The sequence below is a fragment of the Tamandua tetradactyla genome, chromosome 4 (genome assembly GCF_023851605.1).
Source record: "Tamandua tetradactyla isolate mTamTet1 chromosome 4, mTamTet1.pri, whole genome shotgun sequence".
Classification (NCBI taxonomy): Eukaryota; Metazoa; Chordata; class Mammalia; order Pilosa; family Myrmecophagidae; genus Tamandua; species Tamandua tetradactyla.
The window spans coordinates 58,542,486-58,568,018 of NC_135330.1; the positions used below are offsets into that span (position 1 = coordinate 58,542,486).

The 25,533-nt window shown below is 50.1% G+C and overlaps 1 protein-coding gene across 2 annotated transcripts; it reads right to left on the reverse strand.

Moving 5' to 3' along the window:
* On the reverse strand, window positions 1–24,269 carry CSRP1 (cysteine and glycine rich protein 1). Of its 2 annotated transcripts, none has more exons than XM_077157381.1 (6): window positions 24,148–24,269; window positions 13,484–13,596; window positions 8,911–9,079; window positions 7,855–7,984; window positions 1,621–1,714; window positions 1–1,189 (listed from the first exon to the last, which is right to left on the reverse strand). In XM_077157381.1, exons 2-6 carry the CDS (start codon window positions 13,593–13,595, stop codon window positions 1,113–1,115), a joined length of 582 nt encoding a protein of 193 aa, XP_077013496.1. In that variant the 5' UTR covers window position 13,596; window positions 24,148–24,269; the 3' UTR covers window positions 1–1,112. The 2 variants fall into 2 exon arrangements, with proteins under 2 accessions (XP_077013496.1, XP_077013497.1); XM_077157382.1 differs by lacking the exon at window positions 24,148–24,269 and adding an exon at window positions 23,501–23,709.
* Between the last annotated feature and the right edge of the window lie 1,264 nt (window positions 24,270–25,533).

Here is a 25,533-nt window from a genome sequence, read left to right on the forward strand (position 1 = left end):
TTCTTTTCTAAACAGCTTTATTAATCGGATGAGAAATCAGCTTGAATACAGCCCCTGCCCGCAGCCCGATCACTCGGCAGCTCCATACAGTGTTGTCCATTAAGCCACCAGGAGCCCAGCCCCAGCCCCTCCCCTTCCTCCTTCTGCTCCTATGCTCAGGGCCTGGAAGGGATTGGGAGTGATGTGGCCAGAGAAGGGTCCCTGGAGAAGGGTGGAGTAGAAGGGGCAGGAAAGCCCTGAAAACTGGGTGCCAAGGGGAGGGGTACCCAGATGAAGACAGAGGCTGTGGCTGCCTTCCCCTGACATCTGAGCATCAGGTCGGCATGGTAAGAACAGGGGAGAAGCTGCTAGCCACAGCCTCAGGACCCAGGGCGAGGGTCAGATCTAAACCCTAAGATTTGGGCCACTGATAATGTGAATGTGTGTTGGAGGAGTTCCCTGAGGAGCACCCCTTCCCATAGGGAACTAGTTGCTAGGAAGGTCAGATGTCACCCTGACTTTGGGGTCCTCAGACTGAGGGGATGACACCAGTTCCACAGACTCAAAGAGGAGCAGATGGCTCCTCTGGTCTCTGACCCTGTATTCATGCTTCTAGTGACTCCCTGAGCTGGGATTCCCCAGACTTGCTAAGAGGGATACCAAGAAGCCCACCCTCTTTCCCATAGAGGAGAATTCAGAGCTCCAATAAATTAGTCTTCTCCTGCCCCATTTTGGTCCTGCTTCTCTCCCCCACTGTGCCTGCTGCTGCTTTTTCTGGGCACCAAGAATATGGACTCAGGTGTTTTGGCCAGCTGATGATGAACACTCAGCCTAAGAGGCTAAGAACAGAGGCCTGTGGGGTGGGGTGTGGGCAGAGCGGCCTGATCTCACTTAGACTAAGACACATTGCAGTCTCCTGATGGCTTCAGATCCCCAGCAGGGGGAGGCCCTCAGCAATGCCGAGACTTCAGGCAGACACCTAAACCAAAGGGAGCCAGAGGCCAAAGTTCAGGTCATTAGTGATGTGTGATGGAGAAAGGAAGAAAGAATCCTGGAGATCTCCAAGGCTGCTGGGATGGGAATGGCGATGCAAAGCAATGAAGTGGGCAGGGGTGCAGCAGGCAGTGGTAGCCTCACTCAGAGTGGACCAAGGCCCCAGCTCCTTGCCCGAAGCCAAAGCCCTTGGGCCCAAAGTTTTTAGCATAGCATCCTGCAGAGAGAAAAGAAGAGTCAAGACATGACCTTCTCCCAGCTGTACCTCCCAGTTCTCCCAGTGAGCATGCCTCACCCTTAATGCCTGGCCAGGAGACTGGAAAAGGAGAGTCCACCAGTGCCCCCTCACCCTCTACAGTATCCCCAGTCCCAATACTGTACTTATTCCCCTTCTTCTTATAGGAGAAGCATTAGGAATTAGGAATCTAAGCTTTAGCCCCAACCCTATCCCAATTTGCCATATGAACCCAGCCAAGTCACTCTCTCCCCCTGGGCCTCAGTTTCCTCCTCTGTAAAATGAATGGGTAATACTAGTTACTCTGGAATGGATCCAAGGCCAGGAGTAGTTTACAGGTAGCAAGTTGGTTTACTTAGCTCCCCCATCCCTTTGGTCCCCCTGATCTCCCTACTAGAAGTGAAACCACTCACCTTTGCAGTAAATCTCGCCATCCTTGTCCGCCAGGGTGGTTGACTCGAGACCTTTGCCACACTTGGCACATCGGAAGCAGGACTTATGCCAGGACTGCGTAGGGAAGGAAACAGTTAATGCTGACTGCAGTGATTAGGGTCCCCCGGCCCACTAAACTTTAAATAACCCTAGTGGAAGGTTCAGGTCACTTCTGAAGTCTGCTCAGCTGGTGCTGCTGGGAAGACATGGCCTATAGTGTGGGCAGAGAAGGGAACAGATGGGAGACCCGCACACCACCTCACACCCTCTTCAAGGAAGCCTGGCAACAGTGGGATGGTTGGTGGTGTAACAGTAACTTTTTAAATGTATCATAAACTGTAAGCAAGCTGGAAATTGTATTAGTAGTCTTTAAATGTAAACTTCAAGACAGCTTTTAAATGTAACTTTAATGCTGGAAGCAAGCTGTGAAAGATCTCACAAAGGAGCAACATGTAAATGTAAAGTCTGCACCCAGATGTCAATAGCTTTCCTCTATAGTCCTAGACCTCCCAGACATGAATAAGCCTCTATCTATTACCCTAGACTTGGAGGCAGGTTCCCCAGATGTCACAGAGGATTTAAATCCTAAAGGAAGAAGGAAATAACTGAGATTTAAAAAAAAAAAAAAAAACCCGCTGAGATTCTCCAGGCCTCTGCTACCTGTTAACTGAGATGATTATCTCTCTTTGTCTCTGACATGTATAAAAGCCGACTGAAAAATCACTGTGTCGACACAGACTAAGGAAAACTTCCCCTATCCTCTTGCTCTCCTACATAAACCTATTCTCCTCCTCAGCCTGCTCTGTGTGTCTGAGCCTCACCGAGCGATGAGCCCAGATTTGGGAGTGTCCTATCTAGAGCGGCCCCAGCTGTACCACAGAGGATAGGCACGGGGATAAGAGCAGCGCTGAGGGAGCTGTCCCCCATGGGCAGGGCCAGACGAGCCTCTGCAGACCTGGTCCCCTATTAGTGGTGTGAGTGAGGGCTCTGGAGTCACCGGGCACCACCACTGACTCGCTGCGCAGCCTCAGGTGCGTTTCTCAGCCACTGCAGTTTTTTCTCACCTGGGAAACCTGTCGATGTGGGGACTGGGGATGCAAACGTTCGGTGCCTGGCACAAAATAGGCTTTTGTAATTAGGATTCTTCAGCACCAGCCTGGCCTCTGCAATTCTAGAACTGGGGACTGCATTGCCCAAAGGCCGCTGTCTCAGAGGACAGGGGCGGCAGCATCTCCCTCCCAGGTGGTCGTGAGGGTTAAATGCCTCCACAGGTGTAGCGTGGCAGCACCGCGCCTGGCATAGAGGAGGTCCTGAGTCTGTGTTGCCTGTTATTTCTTCAGAAGAAGAATGTGTCTGTGTTTTAGTCTCTCAGCTACTAAAACAAATACCACACAATGGGATGGCTGAACAACAGGAATTTATTGGCTCACAGTTTTGAGGCTGGGAAAAATCAAAACTGAGGCATCCGTGAGGTAATGCTTTCCCTGAAGACTGTGGAGCCCTGGGGCTGGCTGCCGGGCACCCCGGTCCTTGGCTTCTCTGTCACGTGGCGGTGCACATGGTGATGTCTCCTCCTTTCTCTTTAGGGTTCCATTGACTGCTGGCTTCTCCCCATAGCTCTCTCCCTCTAGCTGAACTCACTCTGCCTATCGAGGACTCCAGCAGTCAGGATTAAAGCCCACCACACCCTGACTGAAGTAGCACCTTCAGGAGACCCTATTTACAGCAGGGGCATTACCCACTCGGGGTTGGGACCTGAACATTCCTTTCTGGGGGAAATAATTCTCTCCTCAACAGTCCACCTTCCAGACCCCCAAAAGATGTTTGTCCACATGCAAAATACATTCATTCCATCACAACATTCCAAAAGCCTTAAGTCTAATGCTAAGTACAAAGTCTCATCATAATCAGTTAAGGGTGTGGTTCAGCCTGAAGCAAAATCCCGTTACATCTATGGACCTGGAAAACAAGTTATCTGTAGGACAGGCATAGGATAACAATTCCCATTCCAGAGGAAAAAAGTGGAAGGGAAACAGGGGTCGCGGGTCCCCAAACAAGTCTGAACACCGGTAGGGTAAACTCCATTCGATTTCAAGGTCTGAAAATCATCAGTGGCTTGATTCTTTGTCCTCCAGGCCTGGTGGAGCAGCAGCCCATGCCCTCCCAGAGCTGGCATAGGGCATGCTCTCCCTGAACAGGCCCCACCCTCTCCAAGCAGCAGGATGGCAGCCTGGCTCTCCACCAACGCTGGGACACAGGTCCCACCATCTCTAAGCACTGGGGTGGTCACCTCTTTCGGAACAACAGGGCGCAGGCCTGCCCCCTCCCAGTGCAGACAGACCCACCCTTTCCACACGTGTGGGTGGGCCCCCTCTCTTCGCCCAAGGACATGTTTTCAGTCCAGATCTTTGCTTCCACAATACTGCCCTTGAAGACATTCTTCCTTCAATTCGCCCCTTCTCCATCCCTTTCAGTCCAGGCTGACTGTGGTTCTGTTCATACAAATTCTGCAAAAACCTTGTTGTCTTTCCATGCAATTCAATCAGGTCCAAACCATCAAATAACAGGCTTTCTGCAGATCCTTCCTGGATAGCTGCATTTCTATCCTGATTCCATACGAAATGATTGCTAGATTCACGAATCATACACCAGTTCTCCTTAGCAAAGGGCTATTCAGCTAAACTTTTGCACAGAGCAACGTCCTCTGGGGGCTCACTTCTCAGAAGCTCAGCGAGGTCCCTGATAGAGTTGCTTCTGGATCTAGTCTCAGAGCACACTATCTGTATAGCTGAGACTTTTCAAAATCAACAATTTCTGGTTCTTTTGTGCTTAAGAGTTTAATTCTGAGCTTATCCCTTTCCTCTCACATTTTAGTGTAAGCGACTAAAGTGTAAGCAAGAAGTCAGGCTGCACCTTCTACCCTTGGCTTGGAAATCTCAGCTAAATATCCAAGTTCATTGCTTACAAGTTCCAATATCGATCCAACATCAGGACACAATTTTGCCAAGTTCTCTGACACATAATAACAAGGGTTGCCTTTCTTCCAATTTCCAACCACACATTCATCATTTCCTCCTAGTGCCTCACCTGAAGTACCTTTAATGTCCACATTTCTACCAATGATCTCTCCAAAGAAATCTAAGCTTTTTTCAGTCAAGTACCTCAAACTTTTTCCAGCTTTAATCCGTTATCCAATTCCAAAGGCATACTCACTGTTTTAGTTCTGAGCTGCTAAAACAAATACCATACAATAAGTTGGCTTGATCAAGAGGGTTGGCTGCAGCGATCCTTGGTCCTTGACTTTTCGGTAGGCACATAGCACGGTCTTCTTTTCCCTCAGCATTCCACTGACTTCTGGCTTCTCCCCATAGCTCTCTTGTCAGGTATTAGAAAATAAAACTTAACATACAAAATGGATTCTGCGGCCTGGAGGCCCCTTCAGTTTCTCTCCCTCAGCAGCTCTTCTGACAGGACCTGATGTGACAGCACAAACGTGCCAACACCCCACCTGCCACAGGCCAGACCAGATAACCATGAGTGTGAAGTCCTGACCTGCACCAGCCTGATATCTCCCAACGATGCCTCTGGCCACACGTCACCCCCATCCCTCTTGGCAAGGTTTTTCCCTTAAAACTACAAGCTGTCAGAAAGAAAGCGTGAGCCATTTTTTCTTTCTCTTTCGCTAGCAGGTTTCGCGGGCTCCCACCTGCCTGCTCTACCTTTTCTCTCTGTCTTTTTCTTTCTCTTTAGCAATGAACTATTAAGCTTTAACTCGCTGTCTCATGTGGAATCCTTTAATGACCCCGTGCCTAACATCTCTCCCTCTCTGTCTTTTACTCTGCTTACAAATGATTCCAGTAATCTGGACTAAAACCCAGCCTGATTCCGTTGGGCTACACCTTAACTAAAGAAACATCTTCAAGAGGTCCTATTTACAATTGGCCCACACCCACAGGACGAGTGGTTGGGGCCTGAACACGATTCAATTCCCAACCATCAATGAAGTACACCGAACTCGCAAGAAAAGTCCCAAGGACTGTAGTTTCTCCAGAGGTCACAGAAGGCCCTTTGTGGTTCTAAGTGGAGCCCCGAGACAAGAGACTAACAGCCTCCCCAGAAAAAAAGCTAGGCCCAGGTTTATAAACCGTGTTGGAATTCAGCACAGACAGTAAGACTTGTCAGCAGCCAGCTCCCATCAGTAGCAGCCAAGCAGGCAAAGCAGCTGTGTAGACAGCTCTACCAAACCTGAGAAACACAAGATGCAGGCAGCAGGCAGATGGGACAAAACAAGGCCTTTTAAGGGCAAAGAGATTCCCGCAGCACAGCAATCCAGTGCCCCGCCTGGAGAGTGAAAAAGGAAAAGGATTCCCTCTGAAGTCCTGGCCACCGGACCTCTGTGCATTTGTGCATGGAGGAGGGGAAGGGAGGGCGGTGAGGGCACAGGGCCCAGAGGCCTGAGGTGGATGAGCTGGGTTCTGAGTCCTTCTACCAGCACACTGTGCAACCTCAGCGCTCACCCTGTCTCTGCTTTCTCCTCTGTAAAGCAAGGAGCTGCCACCCCCAGGCTCTCTGCCTGGAAGACAGAATCCCATCTAGAACGTTCCTTTGCCCTTTCATGCAGCACTCACAAGTATTCCCTGCTACTCAATATTCCTTTCTTGACCCAGCCTTCTCCCAACCCTTTCTGTTTGAATGCAAAATTCTTCTGACCGTATTCCTTAGTAGTACAGCCTTAACTTCAACATATACCCTGTCTAGGTGATGGAAATAGTTGGTTCTTGGGTATTTTAAAATAATTTCCTACATGGCAAGACACAGAAAAAACACCAACTTAATAATAATATTAATAACATCTCCTGTTTTCATATCATTTAATCAGTGGCAAGGACCTTCCATATGACCTCATTTTGACTTCACAAATCTTCAAAATAGACAATAATAATAATAATAACAGCTGACTTGTATTGAGCACACAACAGGCACTTTATTAAGTACTACACATAATATTTTCTCATTTAATCTTCAAAGCAAAATTGTATGCCAGAGACCATCATTTGCTCCACTTTACAGTCGTGGGACAGTGGCGTAGGAAGGTTCAGTAATTTGCCAAGGTCACACAGCTGTGATTTTTACTGGGCAGTGGTAGCTAGTGAGCACTGGCAGAATATTATAGGGGAAGGCATGGATGGCAGTTTGAAAAAGCCTCCCAGGAATATGACTCCCAGGGATGAGCCTGGCTCTGTCACCCTGGGATCAACAATTCCATCCTGACCAAAAGAGGGAAAAGAATTGCAACAAATAAGGTATCAGTGGCTGAGAGAGTTCAAATAGAGTCAAGAGGCTACTCTGGAGGTTGCTCTTACACAAGCTTCAGTTAGACCTTGCTACCTATCATAACCTGCCAACCTCCAACCAGGACCAATCCAGCCAATCCTAAAGAACACCTACAGCATTATATAAGATTCTACAAAGTTTCCATACACTAGGGTAAGTTTCCAGAAACCTACAACCTCCAGATGGGTTCCTGGACCAGATAAGTCCTGAAACCCACAGGGGCCAGCCTCTCCAGAACATCAGCTAGTTCCATCCCCCTATTCCGTTTCATCGACAGCCCTTTCCAACATGAAGAAATAGGAAAGGGCATAACCCAAATACCTCTAGAGGTTCGGAGAAGGATCAAAGAAGAAGGTGGAGTTATAACAGAGAAGATGGGATTTAACAAATGAGTATGACTGCTGAATCATTATATTGATATTTATTTTAGTCTCCAGTGTCTTGGAGCAGATAGAAGGAAAAACCTAAAATTGTGGAAGTGTAACCCATACCAAACTCTGAAATCTGTTCTGTAACTAAGTGTTGCAGTATGCTTTGAAATTTATTGCTTTTTTGTAAACATAATATTTTCCACAATAATAACAAAAAGAAAAAGTCTCCCAGAAGGCTCTGATGGGCCCAGAACCTTGAAAATCTCTACCTCGGGGTACATGGATGGGTTTCAGGGAGTCCACATCCCATTAAATGGAATGTATGTGGATTTGGGGGGCTTCTTTGTACTTTGGGGGCCACAGATGCTTTGGAAAATCTGATGACATTATTAATCTTCTTCCCAGAGAGACACGTTCTCAAGACTTGTGAAGTTCTGGAATCCATATTGCAGGAAGGCTTCTCCCCAGCTCATCTCCCTCCCTCTCCCACCACACCCAGCAGCTGCTTACCTTCCCAGCACCGATCACTTTCTCTGCAGCATAGACAGCCTGGCTGCACCGGGGGCAGCGCTCAGAGCCGCCAATCTTCTGAGCAAACTTGGATGTGTTGGGGTTGGTGGTGGGCCTGTGGCCAGGGGTGCTGCATGGGGAAGGGTGTGTGGTGAGATGGCTTCCACTGAGGAACATGGGTGGGGCTTGCACTGCGAGGGTATGAGCACACCTCATGTCAGGACAGGGCAGCTCTCCCAGCCAGAGTCATAAGGGCCTCAAAGGTCATCTCCCATTGTACAGATGGACAAACCGAGGCTCAAACAACGTCATTTTCATTGAAACATCAGGCATACCCCATCATTAGTTAAAACCCTGGAATAATTTCTTAACACTGCATTGGCTAAGAACTGCCCTCCCCTGCCCTCTATTTCTGAAGTTTTTCTAGTATCAGATATCTGCTATCAAACTGTCCCCACTGGGTCAATGAACTTGGCTGAAAATTGGGTAGCTTCTCGGTCATTTCTGTCCATTCCCCCAGGGCCAGGCTCACAGCCAAAAGCCAGCATGTACAAGCAGGTCAGAGGTGAGTGGGTACTGGGGAGACCCCGTGACACCCTGTGGCATTTCCAAGGCAGGCGAATGACTTCCCCTTAGCAGGGGCGAGATGGCCATGCTGGGAAGGAGCTAGGGTGGCCTGAGCCTGGCATGTCCTGGTTTAGATGTTCCATAGCTATGGGGCGCGCGCTAGTCACTGAGCCTGGGCTTGGGTTTCCTCATCTATGAAAATTGGAAATCAGAATAAATAATTCTTGGGGCTTCTCCCAGCTCTGACTCCTATAAAAATATAGGATGCATGTACCACGTGGGGATGAACTTGGCCTCTTTTATTCCCCACTGTACCTCTAATTCCTCTGGTAGGCTTGACCACGATGGAGCTCCACGACTACCTTTTAAATAAATGCCTTTCTGAGCCTTTCACTGTTTAACCTAAAGTGGTCAATGTGCCCAACATCAGGGAGGAGAGAGAGGGGGAGGGAACACGAGAACAGGGGTGGGAGAGGATCATTCACTCACTCCTCCTGCTTGATGCCCAGCGACTCCCCTTTGTCGGTGCTCAGCGTGCCTGCGCCCTGTCCATAGCCATAGCCTTTCGGCCCGTACTTCTTGCCGTAGCAGGACTTGCAGTAGATCTCCTCACCATGCACAGCCACCGTGGTGCTGTCCAGATTCTTCTTACAGACCACTGTGAAGGGGGGAAGAAGTGCAGTGAGCTGGAGCTGGGGTGAGCTGCTTGCTCACTGCCGAGCCCCTGGAGGTGAAGCTGTCCTGGTACTTTGTATATATAGTACTTTGATCTTTCAGGAGCAGCCAGGAAGTGAAGGCCGAGATGGCCAATGAGCTAGAAGGAAGAAGGAGATGTCCCGATTCCAGGAATGCTGGCCATCGCCTCTCCCAGGAGTCTGTGTGTGCCTCCCTCAGTCCTCTGCCACTTCACACCCCACACAAGGATGCAGTGTGCCCTGGGGTTCAGCCCAGGCTGACCCCAAGTCACAGGAAGTCCGCTCAGGTCCTTCAAACTGCCCTTGACACAGAGACCGTGTACCCCAACAGGAGAGGAGAAAACACAAAGGAAGGAAAGAAGGGCAGGGTTTTCCTGCCTCCAGCAATGGAATGGGATCCAGAAGGAACAAACCAGGCATACTGGGGGCTGGCAGTGAAATGATGTCGCCAGAAGAAAATCGTTCAACATATATTAAAGGCCCAGCATGGGGGACTTTGAAATAAGGTGCAGGACATGCTAACCACAAGAGAATATGGAATTTCTATTCTCAGAAACTACTTTGCCAAAGGAAGAAATCAGGTCAGATGCTGGAAAGAATTTCCTCACTCCTGGAGTAAGAAAGATTGGCATGGGATGAGCCAGAAAGCTTGTGGGCTTTGTACATTTTCCTGCTTGTCTTAGAGAGGAATTATGCCCAGCTATCCAGAATAAGAGCCTGGGGTGGCATAGTGTCAGACTGCCAGGATTAAATCCTAACTTTCCCTTTCCACCTATGACCTTGTGCAAGTTACTCTTCCTTCTTAGTCTCCAGTGTCTTCATTTGTAAATGCAGATAATAATGCCTAATGGAAAAGATGGTTGTGAAAAAGAGATTATACATGTGAAGGGCTGAGCACTATGTCCTGCACACAATAGATGCATAATAAATGCTGGCTACTCATATTAGTATTATATAAAGTTAGGATCATCTGAAGACAAGGGGAAGGGAAGGGAAGGCCCAGACCTTAAGAGATAATATGCTTCCAACCTCAACTCCAGAGACTCAACTTTACTCTATTTCTTTGGTGTCATTTCTTTAGGTCTAATTCTGTAATTCTAATGTGGTTCTACAGTATTTCTTAAATATTGAGATTCAGTGTGCCCAGTTGGACTAATCCTCAAACACATCCTTCTCAAAATGGATATTTAGAGATACCACTGGAAAAGCCACACCCTACTTCCTCAGAAGGCACTCAGCTCAGCTCCTTGCAACCTGCCATCCCCTTGCCTTTAAAGGGTTCAGCCCTCTGCCAGCTCCTCTGTCTCCCCAAGCCATAGGTTGGAGACTTCAGACTAAATAAGGACCCTCTTGTCCTGACCTTGACATCACCACCTCATTCCAGAACTCTGGGCAGCCCAAATATGGAACTTCCCACCTCCTCCCTTGAGGCTTGGCTTGGGAAGGAGGGAGAGAGAAAAACAGGCCAAGGGCTTCAACATTCCCTTCTAGGGTGGGAAGTCAGGAGCTGGCCTGGAATTGCTTCCCGTAAGACCCAACTGGTCCTGGGAATTCCAAAACCAGAAGGAAGGCGGAAAGGGTTGCCAAGAGCAGTTGGAAGAACAGAGGTATCTTTTGATTGATCTCTCCAGCAAGAAACCCACAAGCTTAGTCCAGAGGAGAAATCGGAGCCTAAGAGTTGACATCGGACCTGGTTGCTTTCTGCAGCCCATGGTTCTTTTTGAGGTGGCCAAGTGAGTGGGGTAGGGAGGATGAAAACAGAGAATAAACCTCAGCCCATGGGGTCAGAGGGCGGGCAAGGCTTCTGTGGGCAGCACCTGTGCTGTTGCACTCTGGCAAACAGCCCAGGACCAAGTCACTGGGTCCAGTTCCATCGGCCACTACCACAAGGTTAGGACAGACTAGCTCTTCATTTGCACAAAGCTGGCTGCTCTTCCATTCCCTGCTCCAGAAGGGAGGTGGTTACAGCTCAGAGACGGGCACAGAGCCTTGGGTCAGGCCTCTGGCCGCAGCGCCTGCTAATGAGAACTGGCTGCCTCAACTGAGACCACAGGGGTGGACTGCATGTCCTCTCCATCTCCAAACCCACATCAAAGGCCAATTCTAGGGCATTGGCAGTTCTCCCCAAACTAGGCCCACAGGAAAGGACGGCATGTGACAGGCTGAGGAGAACCCGATATCGAGCACCTGAATGAGCAGAGGAACTTCTTTTGGGGACTTACCTGGGCTCAGCAAGCAAGGAGGATGGTCCTTAAGGCCACCCAGGCCCACACCCTCCAGCCTCTCCTTGCCTTAGGAAGAAAAGTATCTTGACTCTGTGGGGTATCTTGAATTCAAGTGGGACACGCACCACTTACTTCACCAAAAAAAGGGAAGTAACCATCCCTCCACTCACAAAGTTTTGTCAAGAACCGACTGTGGGCTGGGGCTGTTCTGGGCACTAGGAATAAGCAGGCTGTTGAGGCTCAGTGCTAAGTGGTCCATTTCCAGCTCTGATATCCAGGAACTAGGCGGGACGCTAAGATCCCAAAGAGATGTGACACGGTCCCTCGTGGCTGTTAACTGCACGATGCTCCTTCACAACCCGGCTCCCCAGCCTGACTTCCTGCAACTGTTCCTAATCCTCCACACCCCTCACACCCTCCCCCAGGTCCTGCTCCTTCCTTCCTATGCCACCCCCTGAATTCCTGACTTCCTTCAATGCCTGACCTACCACTACTCCCTACAAGCAGAGCTGTAGGCAGGCGGCTTCCTCCGTCACAGCTGGCCCCTTTTAATTAGTGATTAAGCAACATTCTTTAAGGGCAAAGAGAGAGGCCCATAGGTCTATAGCAGCCTGAACTCTCTTCCTGGCCAGCACCAAGCTCTCTCTTATTCCCTCTGAAAAAATAAACAGCTTGAAAATTCCTAAGTGGAGTGAACTGCTGATAACAAGATGCTGCTGTTTCCAGCCTCTACAGTCTGGAAGCCAACCAAGCTCCACCAAAGCTCATTTACTCCCCATTTATCTGACATGCCCTTTGAGTTCTCACTCGAGGGCAGAGTGTGGGGCTTCCTGCTGCCCGGTGCTGGCTGGCTTCGGGGTGGTCCACCCAGCAACTGGTAGGGATCTGATTCACAACCAGTGGACATGGACAGGTGGCCTTTGCCCATCTGGGTCCTACTCTGGAACACAGAACATCTGGGAGCAGAGGAACCACAGACTCTTCCAATTCTGCTTCATGCGATACGGGGAACATAGGACCTCATCTCCATCAGGCCTCTGTGAGGTCTCTCTGCATCACACTGCCCTGCTCATGGATCATCAGCACTGTGTGTGTAAGTGTGTGTGTGTGTGTGTGTGTGTGTGTGTGTGTTTTGGAGAAAGGGTGCCACCATTTATTGAACACTCAAAAAGCTTTAAGTGCTTTATTTGTTTTGCAAGTCCATTTCATTTTAATTCTCACAACTCCATGAGGTAAGTATTATTATCCCTATTATAATAGTGAAAAACCCAACCAGAAAGAGATTGAGTATCTTACCTATTGTCACCCCGAATTAGGATGCAAACCCTGATCAGGCTGGGTCTAACATGTGGTGCTTTAGAGTTGACATCCCACTCTCTGCCTGCCTTGAAGGAGGATGCATCTTGTTGAAGTCGCCCCTTTTTCTAACCCAGATCTGCTCTGATAACAATAAGCCAAATCATTTAGGAATCTGGGGAGAGGCTTTCCCAAGACACCACCTCTGTGTGCTTGGAAGACATCACCTCAGTGCAGCTCATCCAAGCTTGTGATTGCAGTAAACTTTGCTCTGGGTTATTGGGAGCGGATGTCAAGGAGCCCCGAGCTCCTTCTTCTCTCACCACAGGCTGAGCAGGAATGGGAAGTGAGAGGAGTGAGTGGGCTGGCCTGAAAGGGGCAGAAGAGGGAAGAGCCCTGATCTTCCACCAGCCTTGGCTTCACTGTAAGGTTGCAGCCTTAACAAGGGATAATTTAACAAGGGATCATTTGGGTCCAAAGGCCGCAGAAAGTTTGGGATAAAAATGCCTTCCTCTTAAATGGGAGGATTGTGGCAGGGAGAGAAAAAAGTGAAATCTGAGTGGAAAGTTTTCCTAACCAAGTCTTTACGCTTGGCTTTCAGCCCCGAAACGCCCGCCTCCCCCACCCCACCACCAGCTCTGGCCAGTTCATCCCCTCAGAAAGCAGCTTCTGAACGGAACAAAGGGGCCCTTAAGTGGTTCCCTCCCCAGCTGCACTTCAGCCAAATGTCAAGCTGTTTACATCCCATGGGAGCAGTTCCCTGGGGTGTTGACAGGTTCGGCCTGTGGGGGCAGGCCCAGGGCCCGGTCTGCACGCCAACAGCGGGGCCTGGGGTGCCATACTCACTGCACAGGAAGCAGGATTTATGGAAGCTGCTGCCTTCGCACTGAACCTCTTCGGCAAAGTAAACTGTCTTCTGGCACACCCCGCATTTCTTCCCTCCTCCCCAGTTCGGCATTCTGAAAAGAGACAGAAAAACAGAAATCAGGAAAAGCAACAGGCAACCGAGGAGGGAAAGACCATGGAGTTCCCCAGTGCTGATCCTGCAGGTCCTCCTGCTGGTTCTCAGCAACGCCCCCAAAACTGCTACTTGGGGTTTCCTCCCCTAGCCGCTCAGCAGGTATTTATTGAACAACTACTAGAGTTTCAGCCCCGTGCTAGGCACTCAAAGGATATAAATAAGCACAAGATGCAGAGCTAAAAAGCAGGCTGCAGTAACAATAAAAATGAGCCACCTACCCCTACATGCAACAATAGGGTGAATCCCACAGAGATGATCTGGAGCAAAAGGGGCAGACAAACCAGAGTTCATATAACATGAATCCATTTGTGTAAAGTTCACAAACTAAAAAACTAATCCATATTGTTTGGGCATGAGCACATGGGTGGAAAGTTATAAAGAGAAGCAAGGGAATTATGATCACATTCTTAGAGGGAGTTACCGCTAAGGGATGGAAGGGAGCATGACTGGGTGGGGATGAGGGGGTGGGGGCTGCTAAGGCCCTGGCAATGCTTTTTTCCTTAACTTGGGTGGTCATAACATAGGGGTTCACTTTTCACTTTATAGTTATTCTTTAAACTATACACAGAAGTTGTATATACTCTTTTGTGCGTGAGCTATAATTCACACAAGAAAAGGTTTAAAAAAACAAAACAAAACAAACCAGGAGGCAGGCACACTGCGTACAGTTCTGGAGTTTGAGAGTACATTAAAATCAGGTGGGAGCTTTTGCAAACACATTTACCAGCACCACCCCAGGATTATAGGAATCTGCTTCTTTAACAAGCACCCCAGGAGAGTCCAAAGCAGGTGGTCCGGGGCTAACTTTGAAATGCTCTAGGTATTAATTAAGAGTTGGAGCCCTGATATTAGACAGGTTAGCCCAATTCTGATCCTGCCACACCCCGGCTGTGGGAGTGGGCAAGGGAGTCAGTCTTTCCAAACCTTGATTTCTGCATCTGTAAAATGGGGATAAAAATACAAGCTACTCCATGGAGCATAAGTGAGATATGTCACATCAAAGGTACGCCACAGTACCTGGCATATAACAAGTGTTAAAAACCATCACGAGCCCAGAGACACAAGACTGCAAGAGAGATGTTGCCACAGGTCAGTGTCTGATTAACAGAGAAGGTAAATGGGATGGAACTTGGAAAATAGAAAAAGCCCTTAAGGTGATGGGATCTGCTTCTCTTCTTCCAGTTACTGCTCTCTTTTCAGTTATTCACTCAACAGACATTTGATTGGAGGAAGAAGATGACAGGATTCACAGAGAGAAGGCATCCTATACAAGGCACAGCCAACTGTGGCCATCAGGTGGATGCCAAGGTAGCTCAGGATAGGGTGGGTAAAGGAGGATGCAGATTTCTAGGAAATGAAGGGGGTGGGAGCCAGGAAGGTCTGTTGTCTCAAGGGGTGAACCTGCCGAAGGAGAAAGTTCACAGAGATGTACCTCATGGAGTACTTGCAAATCAAGAAAGTGACATCCAGATTCCATCCTTCTAGGAACAGGGCTTGTCCTGGCAGCTAGAGAGTCAATATCAAGGACAGAGGGAGACATAGTGTCCACTGACGCTGGACACAGGATCCAGATTGTATTCCCTCTTGAGTCCCCACACCCAGCACAGCACCTGGTTTTTTAGAGGTGTGTGATAAACATTTGAGGACTGCAACTGAAAGCCCGAGCTGGGGACACATTCACACTCATAGGTGTATCCCCACAGAGCCTGGGTCCTGGCAGAGGTGCTCAGTAGACACGTGCAGGCTGATAACCAGGGCTTAAGGTGGGGGAAGTCGTGTTGGTGACACTGGCTCCCCACCGGTGATTGGGACTGGAGTATCACCAAGATGCTAGGGGTCTTCAGTGAAGTTTTGTGGGAGTAGAGGAGAAAGATACATTTTCACCTCTGCTGCTCTGCCCTCTCATTCTTAAATGCAGACTTTCCCTCTGGTCCTGCTACACCCTCTCTCCCTACAATTTCTTGCATTCCTGCTGTACCTACTGACACCCCCATGCCAAGGACTCCCATCTATTTATGGCACTGACCTCTCCTCTGAGCCCAGGCTCATAAATCCAATTTCAGGTGGGTATCTCCACTGGGTGGCCTTCAGGCACCTCAATTTCAACATGAGCAATCCCTACTTCATTACCTTTTCACTCAAATTTGTTCTTTTTCCTGACTTCCCCATCTTTGTGTACCATACTCATCTTCTCCATCACTAAGGAATCTTATTCCAAACCTTAGAATCATCCCACTCTCAGCTGCATCCCACTCTGTGCTCCCCTTTGTCCACGTACCCATCAAACTGTGTGCCCAGTGTTTTGGGTTTTATCAGCACAGAATTTACTGCATTTACTCTCTCCTTTCCATTCCAAATTCTACTTCTCTAATCCCGGCTTAGTCACCTCTCACTGTTCACTTAGACAATTAGGGAAGCCCCTTTTGAGGACATTGTACTACATTCACCCATCTCTTGATAACTACCCTAATTTTCAGCCATGGCATGTGGCTTGAGCCTAACCTAACCAGCCATGGTTATTAGCTCAGGGATGGGCAATTGACACAATATAGGTCAATGATATAGAGAGTGGTTTGGGGGGATTTGCGGGGAATATATCCTGATCTTCTGTCTCAAGGGGACACAGGCAGTCTCAGAATGAAGCTGACAACAGGGAAGAGAAAGTAAGAAACAAAAAGAAACCGAGTCCACGATGACATTGTGAAGCCACTGAAGAAGCCAAATCTGAAATGCAACCTCCCTCTGAATTCTAGCTAAATGAACCAACAAATTCCCTTCACTGTTTGAGCCAGTTGCTTTACTAAATGGATCCCTGGAGACAATCCTGATGGCCACACTGCTTCCAGTGCCCCTTCTTTCATCCATCCCCCCCACATTGCCAGGTCCTTTTCATGGAACATTCTCCTGCTCAAAAACCATCAATGGCTCCCCATTGCCTGAGAATAATCAAACCCTCACCTTGGCATTCGGAATTCTCCATGGTACAGTCTCCACTTACTTTTCCTGCACTATCTCCTGTTATTACACCTCACCATTATCAGGGTACATGATATAATTGCTGCGTTCAGCCTAGGGCCTGGTACACGGGAAGTACTCAGTTAGTACCTGTGTGCAGAGTTGGGGAGGCTGCTGTAGGAGGCTGAGCTGAGGTGGAGGGCTGAACCTGGGGCCTGCTGCCCTCTCCCAAGTCAGAGAGGCGCCGACTCTACATGGACCATCATCCATTACGTAGGCCTGATTTTTCCCTTCCCAGGTTCTGGACCACGGTTCCTCAGCTTATACACATCACCGACAACCCACAGGTAGGATTTCGCAAACTGACACAACCTCTCTCTGCCTTCCTCAGATAACCCAGGGGGTCTGAGCTCCCAGATCCTTGGGGCAGTCCCCATTCCTAACTTCTGATGTTCCAACTGTTCTTTCGGCCCCTTTAAATCCTAGGGACTCTCACTGAGAAAGGGCACAGGGCTGCAAAACCATACAGTGTAATGGACAATTTGATGAGAACAGGAGGCATTACTGGCTGCTTAGCCATCAACCACGGCCTCCCGATTCCTTGCTACAGAACCCCAATCTTGCTCAGGAAGCCAAACTGAGTGACCTAGGCAGGGATCCCATCCCCAACTCCGGGGCAGAGCCCCAACCACCTAAACCAACCACAGCAATTCCATCCCCCTGTCAGGGGCTGGTTCCGGAATTGGCCAGTGAGGTGTGTGGGGAGCTCTACTTGGGGAAGCTTCTGAGGAAAACGTGCTCCAACATGTGGAGTCATGCTGGCTCTCTTCTTCTGATGAGGTGATCAGACGTGACCCTGGAATTCCTGCAACCAAGGCACCCCAATGAAACCACCAATGACTGAATGCCCACTATGTATCATCTCATTTTATCCTCATCACCGGGAGATGGAGAATAGATGCCCACTTTACAGATCAGGAAAACAAGGCTCAGAGACTTTAGGCAACCTGCTTGTAGTCACACAGCTGGATCCAGTCTCCTGTATATTGCTCTGGTGACCGAGCGTCCTTACAACCTTCTGCACTCACATTAACCACCTCATGGGGTTACAGTGGGCTCTGACAGTGGCATTCCCTTTGGGTATTGTCTTGTTTGTCCTATTTCACTCTGTTGACAATCACTAGAGAATAGATCTTCCGCTGAAAGTCTAGAACCATCTTATCAGCTGTTTACGTGCAGGTGCATCCTTTTTTAATCCCTCCATCCTATAGAGTCCTGTACCCACTCAGGGGGGTATATGATACATCAGTGTTGGCTCCCTTTCCAGCCCCCTGAACCAGCAGGGGGACACACTCCATGTTCCCTAAGGGAGGAAAGTGTCCCCTAAGCACGTGGTTGGGAACCAGTTCCAAGCAGTGTTTTGTTCACACACAAAAGCTCTTCTCCCTCTGGGAGAGGCTCGCAGCTCCATACAGACTCCCCTTGTTCTCCCTGGCTCCGTGTCAGGGGCCCACATCCAGCACGGCCCTAGGGAATCAGGAACACGGGCAGAGAAATAAGTGAAACCTGAGGACCTGCCAGTAAGGAAAATCGGCCCAGGATGCCTCTTGGCTGGGCCACTCCTTTGAGCCTGGTCATTTGGTTGGAGACCACCCCTCAGGAGCCCCGGGAAAGGACAAGGGCTCCAGCATCTTGGGATGAAAAGTAATGACGATATCCACTGCCAGGGAGGGTCCCGGCAGCCCCTGTGAATGGGCTCCCCCTCTGCCCCAATGAGGACCCGGTCCTTGGGGATGAGTCTCAGTGGGAGGGAGCTCTGGCCACCTCATTCCCACAAGGGGGAGGACTCGCGCTTCACTCTGCCCCTCCTTTGGCTCAGCTGCTTGTTTTCAACAGCCAAATTCGGCTGCCTGAGGCTGAATTTGCCTTAAAAGGCAACCTGGTCGTCAGAGTTTGTGGTGTGCCTAGAGGGCAGTCCAGCTCCTTCCCAACCGCTTTCCCTGTTCTGGGGGGCAGAGCCCCTACTGGTTAAACCAAGAGAAGTTCCCTAGGTCAGACTTCAGGGACAGAGTTCAGGTGCTGGGGTGAAGCAGATCTGGAGTTACTCCTTGCTAGATGAATGATTTTGGGAAAGTTACTTTCCTCTCTGAGCCTCAGTATCCTCGTCTCTGAAATGGGACCATACATTGACTCCTAAAATGGTTGTTCTGAGGATTATAATGTGAACATTTGCAAAGTGATGGCACACAAAGTGATGCATAGCCTACTCTAAGGGTGCAATTTTTATTACCAAGGCATTCCTGATTGCCTTCAGGACTGACCCAACCAAGCCAGATGTGGGCCAGACACACCGCTCTCCTATCCAACTAGTCCATATCTGGAAGGAACAAGGCATCAGAAGTAACATGCCAACTAGGGGCCAGGAATTTCTGAGTTATCTGTCAGCCCAGCTAGTGAGTCTGAGACAGATTACTTGCCCTACTTTAGGATTTAGCACTCCCCTGGCTACCTGAGGCCACCAGGGGCTGGTGTCTTTTTTTTTTTTTTTGTATGCTATATGGGTTGGGGTCACTATTTCATTCTTTTTCTTTGTAATTACCCCATTATTGCAGCACCATTTGTTGAATTTTCTTTTTGGGGGTGGGGGTGGGGGCAGGGGTTGGGGTGGGACTGGAATGCATGGGCCCAGAATCAAACCCAGGTCTCCAGCGTGGCAGGTGACAATTCTACCACTGAACTACCCTCGCACCCCCAGGGGCTGGTGTCTTTAAATCAGGCTCTCCTGTATATTGCTCTGGTGACCGAGCGTCCTTACAACCTTCTGCACTCACATTAACCACCTCGTGGGGTTACAGTGGGCTCTGACAGTGGCATTCCCTTTGGGTATTGTCTTGTTTGTCCTATTTCACTCTGTTGACAATCACTAGAGAATAGATCTTCTGCTGAAAGTCTAGAACCATCTGATCAGCTGTTTACGTGAAATGGCAGGATCCTTCAGGCTGGCTGGAGGCTAGACAGCAGGGGTTGACAACTTCTGATAAGCAACTAGCTCGATTCTGCTGCCCACCCCTTCTTATCCAGTTATCCCATCACAAGATGAACCCAGATGCACAATCTTGAGAGGATAGAGCAAGAAGACGGCTCTTGCAGCAGCAGTGAAAGGAGCAGGCACAGGAAACAAACCTCAGGGTCACCCCAAATCTTGTGAAAGTTGGGACGAGGTGAGGCATTCAATGGGATCATGATTCAAGATTAAGTAACCATCTTAGAGATGTAGAACCCTTAACTGCTGGCCACCAGTTCCTGAAGGAGAGCCCCCCTCATCAAACCCCTGATAAATCACCCCATGTCTTTATTTCTCTAGTGGAAAAATCCCATTTCTCCCATTCCAAAATCTCTCATTCCTTAGTGCCAAAGAGTGACTTTTGGGCACAGGGCTCAGGAGAGATCTGTCAAGTGTCTGCTAGTTGGAAATATGCTACTTTCATTACCTGAGCTGCTTGGTATCTGGCCAGGTACCCAGGAGATTTGTCATCCTTTCCAACCCCACAGCTCAGCCTCTTCCTCCACGCCCCCATGTCAGGAGAGCAGCCAAGGAGAGAGGAGGAAGGGAGGGCACCATGGGTCAGGACTCAGAGCCCACGTCCTGGGGGCGACGCCTGAGAAACAGAGCTGGCCTGAAAGTGGATATGGAGATGGTGCAAGCTCAACCTCAGCTTCACATAGCCTGTCACATGCCTCACTCTTGGGAATGTAGCACGACACACCGCTGTGAGAAGTGGGCCAGTACCACCAAGCTATCATCACCCCAGGCCCCAGGGTACCCCAGAACTTGACACTCTTATTCTAGCCCAGGTCTCCCTCTCTGTGGCTTGAATTTTCCCTTTTAATGCCTATGTCCCATGTCCCTCGTGGGACTGTGAGCTCACAAGGGCAGTACCATGTCTCCTTTCTCTGCACATCCCGGAATATTTTTAAGGCTCTCTATCCCACGGTGCTCAGAAATCTGAAGGTCAACAAAGGTAACAATGGGAACTCAAGATTTAAGTGTTTCAAAACCGTTACAGGAAATCCTGCATTAAAATAATGTCTCACAGGCTAACAAACATATTGAGTTTCTTTGCTTTTACTTGGAATGATGTCAACTTAAAGTGATAACAGTTGGTTATCCTATGCTGGACATAAAAAGGCCTGAATGATTTTTCTTTGATTAATTTTGAAAAGCGAAAATACATTAGCATTTACATCTTATAAACACATGTGGTTTGCAGCTGACATCTCTGAAGCCCCATCCCACACCACCTGGGAGATAGGGCCTGGGTGCCTGGCTGGGGTTGAGCCGACGGGCCAGCCAGCTGCTAACCTTCCATGTTTCCCTCCCTGCCACTGTTGAGCCAGACTCTGCCTTCTGGCCTTTGAGAAGCAGTGGAAATGCTGGAGTCTGGAAATGCTAGCTGCCTCCGTATTTACACACTTTACCATACATGGGAATTACTCAACACTGATGTCAGACAAATTCCTGGGGAGCTGCGTATACAACCACGTCCTTACCATACAAACTCCTGACAACCGGAGGCAGGAAGAGGGCAGCGGCTCCTGTCAGAACCTGATCCCCTTCGCCTCCCCCTTCCGCAGCTCTGCTGCCTGTTTTTATTTATTATCTCAAACAGGCTCTTTCCCAGGCTTCTTTCTTTCCTATAAACCCACCCCCCAAATTCAAACATGAATTCACCAGGTGAAAGTATACCACTGGGCTCTGGGAACTGACTTCCAGGGATCCCCTCTCCTCCTTCCCGGCCAAGCCGAGGCTGTGAACTCAAATTCTGACTGCATCCACGTTAAAACTGGCAAAGCCAGTTTTATCTTCCTTAAATAGTTTATAAACCACTGTAAGTCACTTTGTAAAGCTAATGTATTCATTCACAAATGGTAGATATTTCATTAGTGAGCTGATCTGGAAAAAAGGAAATGTAGAGGAGCAAAGAAAAATAATAACATAGTGACTGCGTGTGGGTTTGAGAAGCAGACCGTCTCCGCTTGCATACCAACTCCTTACAGGACCAGGTGCAATCCTGGGCGTGTTACATGTCGAACACCTTCGAATCCTAGTTTCTTCATTTGTGAAATGGGAAGCACCAGTACCTACCTCATAGATTGTCCAAGATAACAGAGATGAAGCATTCAGCACAACTGCTGATATGTGCTTATTGTTATCTCAATTAAAGGCAACCCTGACGCTCATTACAGTTTTGTGTCTTTTTAAGATACCTGCCGATACTTCTGAGTAATGCCAAATGGTTGAGTTGGAAGAAAGGTCCCTTTATTCTCCCTAGCAAGCAACTTCTTGGATCTCAAAATGTTTGGTGCAGGTCTCTTTGCAGTCCTCCAGCAAGCCAGATTTTCACAAGAAGCTGGGTTTAAATAAATATTCAAAATTTTAGCAGCCTACTAAAAAAGCCTTCACAATCTGCTTTCCCTTCCAGGAGATCTGCAGTGAATTAAAAGCAATGTTTTTCTGTCCCTGCCTGGTCCTCAATGCCACAAACATGGAAAACTGGCCAGAAAGTATTTGCAAGGGTTCAGAAAAGACAGATGAGCACCCAGTGGGGCAACCCAGCTAAAAGCCCGTTTCTATCCCCTTCAGCCATCAAATCTTTGCTGGTCACCAACAAAGTGTCAAACACTATACACCCAGGCTGCACCTGTGGTTCCTTCACTAACTGGCTCCAGAGAAAGACATCTGCAATCTAAAAAGAAAACACCGAGGTCTGGGCCTGTAAGGCAGGTGCTAGAGCAGACCAAAGGCAAATGTTTTTCATATTTTATCAGCAGCCGAAATTGAGAGCTGGTAAACTGGTGCTCTGCAGTTTCTCCCCTGCCACCTACCATACCCTCTTATACTGGATATCTTCAAGCCTTGCAAACAGTTCTCTCTCCTCCCCCTGCTCTGACCCATACCACACCCTCTATGCCATAAACTTCCTTTTTGTCTGACTGCTCTCCGCCCTGGATATCCTCTCCGAGGCAAAGGGTCACTCATGAGACTGAGCAGCAGCAGCAAGGCTGGATTCAGGCAACCATGGGACCAAACGCTGAATAAGAGCTGATGAGCCTGAGAATGGTCTCTCTTTCAACACTGTCCTGGCCTCCTGAGCCTGAGCTCTGCTGGAGATTCAGGAAGCAGCAGCTGAACAAGTGCAGACGGAAGTTCAGCATCTCCCTTCTTGAATTCCACCCTCAGCCTCTGACAGGGAGGATGAGAGATGGATGGAGGATGGAGAAAGAAGGTAGTAATTGAGGACTGCAGTGTTCGAGGCTCTTGGCAATACATTCCTAAAGTACCATCCCTGAAGAAACTGAGGCATTGAGAGGTTAAGCAACTTGATTAAGGTCACCCAGGTAGTAGAAGGCAAATCCAAGAGTCAAATCTCCATCTGTCTGCCTTCCAGACAGACTCACCAGGATTCCAAATTGCCTCGTGATGACATACTTTCTACCAGTCCCCGCCAGAGCACAGGGGATCTCCTCCATGCCGCTGTGACGGGATCCCAAGGCAGGCATGTCTCCCAGTGGTGGTGGTGGTGGGGGGGGGGGCTGCCCATTCATTCACCCTGCAGAGGCCATCGGGAGGGGTGGTGGGGACTGGGACCAGGGCTCTGGGGAAAAACCTAAACCAACACCACTGCTCACAGCACTGACCCACGTCTTGATTATAACAGCACAAGGGCCAGGAGGGTGCATGAGGTTCTGGGGCCTGTTGGAGAAAATAAAATACCTGCCACAGGGTCCCTTGCTGGGTAAGATATTGCAACATGCTTCAAAAGTGCTCGGTAACCGCCCCTTTTTGTTCCCCCAGCTTTCAAACACTGAGGCCACACAACACCCACTGTGGGGGTTGTCAGGCTTCAGCAATCGTCCCCATCTGTCACCAGGACTTGAGGAGTGGGGGCAGGGGTCCAGTCGCTGCTCTCCTGTCCATCCAGTTCTTTCAAAAGAACGCACACCCCACTCGCTCTCAGGGACCCGGGTTCCCCCGCCGCTCCCGCTCCCGGGGCTCGGCCGGCAGGACAGATGTTCCCCCACCCGGGCCGCGCGGGCTTTCTCTCTCTGAACAGGAGGGTGAGGGAGGGGGTGGCACGGATGCCCTCATCTCCCGGTCACACAATGAGCGTCAGTGGCGCGCAGAATCGCCGATTGTTCTGCCGCGGGCCGGGCAGGCCGTGGGGGGAGCTGGGCCACGCGGGGTCAGGAGCACGCGGGAGCCGTTCGTGCCCAGAGGATCCCGGGACGGGGAGAGACCCGGCGCCTCCCAACAAAAGAAGAGCAGCGGGGTAGGGGCGGCCCCTTCTCCCGACTCCCGGCACCCCCGGACCCGGCGCCACTTTTCCTCACAACTTTCCCCGCAGCCGCCCGGGCCGCGGCGGGCCGGGAAGGGGCAGGAGGCGCCGGGTGCGCGCCGGGGCGCGGGCAGAGCCGTGCCTCCCTCCCGCTCGGGCGCCCGCAGCCCGACGGCCCCGGCCCGGGGCGCACTCACCTGGCAGCTGGCTCGGGGGGCGCGCGGGCGGGACGGGCTCTCGGGCAGCGGCGGCTGGGTGCGCCCGGCCTCGGCGCCGTTTTGTTCCGCTCCCGGAGAGGCGTGTCTCGCGCCACGCCAACCAGCGTGCTTTGCACACTGCACCACTCCGGGGCTGATGTCATGGCGCGAAGCCCTGCGGCGCTGCCCGCCGCCCCCACACCTCCGTCCCCCCAGACCCGCGGCCGCCCGCGCGGCGGGGGCAGGGGCCAAAGACGCCGATTCGGGGCGTGGCCCGCGCCCGGGCTCTGCGGACCCACTGGGCGCTCTTCGCCGCGCAGCAACTTCTTGCACGTGCAGTGGACCTCTCCGGGTTTTCCTGTCAGCCAGAGAAGGGGAAGAGGCGAGCCGAGAGTCAGACCCGTGAGAGACGGGTGGGAAAGAGGGTACTTCACGTGTGCATGCCCTGGTTGCAGGATGTAGGAACCTGCGTTGGGTGACAGGATTCAGACAGACCTGAACTCTATTATAGAACCCCATCCAGATACTAGCTGGGGTCTTGAGCCAGACATATAACCCCTGTGGGCCTCAAGTTCCTCTTCTGTAAAAGGGGTATAATCCCCAGGGATATTGTGGGCATGACATAAGATTATGTATAACTTGTAAACCTTCAGCAGTGGCCCAGCAGTGGCATGAAACAGATGGTAACCCTTTCCCCCTATAGCTCCTTTCCCCTCAGCTTTCCCGTCTTACCCGCTGCCTCTGCCGGAAGAACACACCCCCACACCCATCCCACCCCCAAAAGCAGCAGTTCTGAAGAACAGGTGCCTCGGCTGGACTTTTCTTTAGGCTGCTAACCTTCATCACAGACTGAAACCACTCAAAACTGCCCCTGGGGCAGCTACAGGTGGCTGTACCCCACTCCCTGAACCCCCTCACCCCGGTCCCAGTCTTTCCTGAGTGCCTGATAAAAGCATTCCCAGTCAGAAAAGCTTACCCTCCTCCAAGCTCCTGCCTTTGCCAGGGTAGACCCAACCCTTTCCTGGAGCTGAAACATCCCCCAAACCCAAGGCTATGGACAGGGAAGGAGCTCCCCAGGGGCCTCTGTCAGGACAGGAAGCCCTGGTAAGGGAGCAAGACCAGGCTTTAAAGTGAAAGCACCAATTCCACTTGTGGAGTCCTGCTTTGACCCAAGCAATGAGTGCTGCCCTTTGTTTCAAGCTCATGGATTTAAATTTGGAGAAACATGAAGAATCTAAAAGAAACTGATGTTTCTCAGAAATAGGAAGAAAAGAACGAGAGCTTCAGGGAGGCAAAGCATCATCTTCTAGAGTGGTAATTTTTTTTGTAACTTAGTCACTTCATTTCTGAGACCAAGACCACTGAGGTTTGGGTGCTGGAAGAGGA

Coding starts and splice junctions, on each gene's coding strand:
- CSRP1 (XM_077157381.1), bottom strand. CDS start 13,595: ATGCCGAACTGGGGAGGAGGGAAGAAATGCGGGGTGTGCCAGAAGACA. Junction 9,080..13,483: donor TAAATCCTGCTTCCTGTGCA/GTGAGTATGGCA, acceptor CCCCCTTCACAG/TGGTCTGTAAGAAGAATCTG. Junction 7,985..8,910: donor CTGGGCATCAAGCAGGAGGA/GTGAGTGAATGA, acceptor TTCCCCATGCAG/CACCCCTGGCCACAGGCCCA.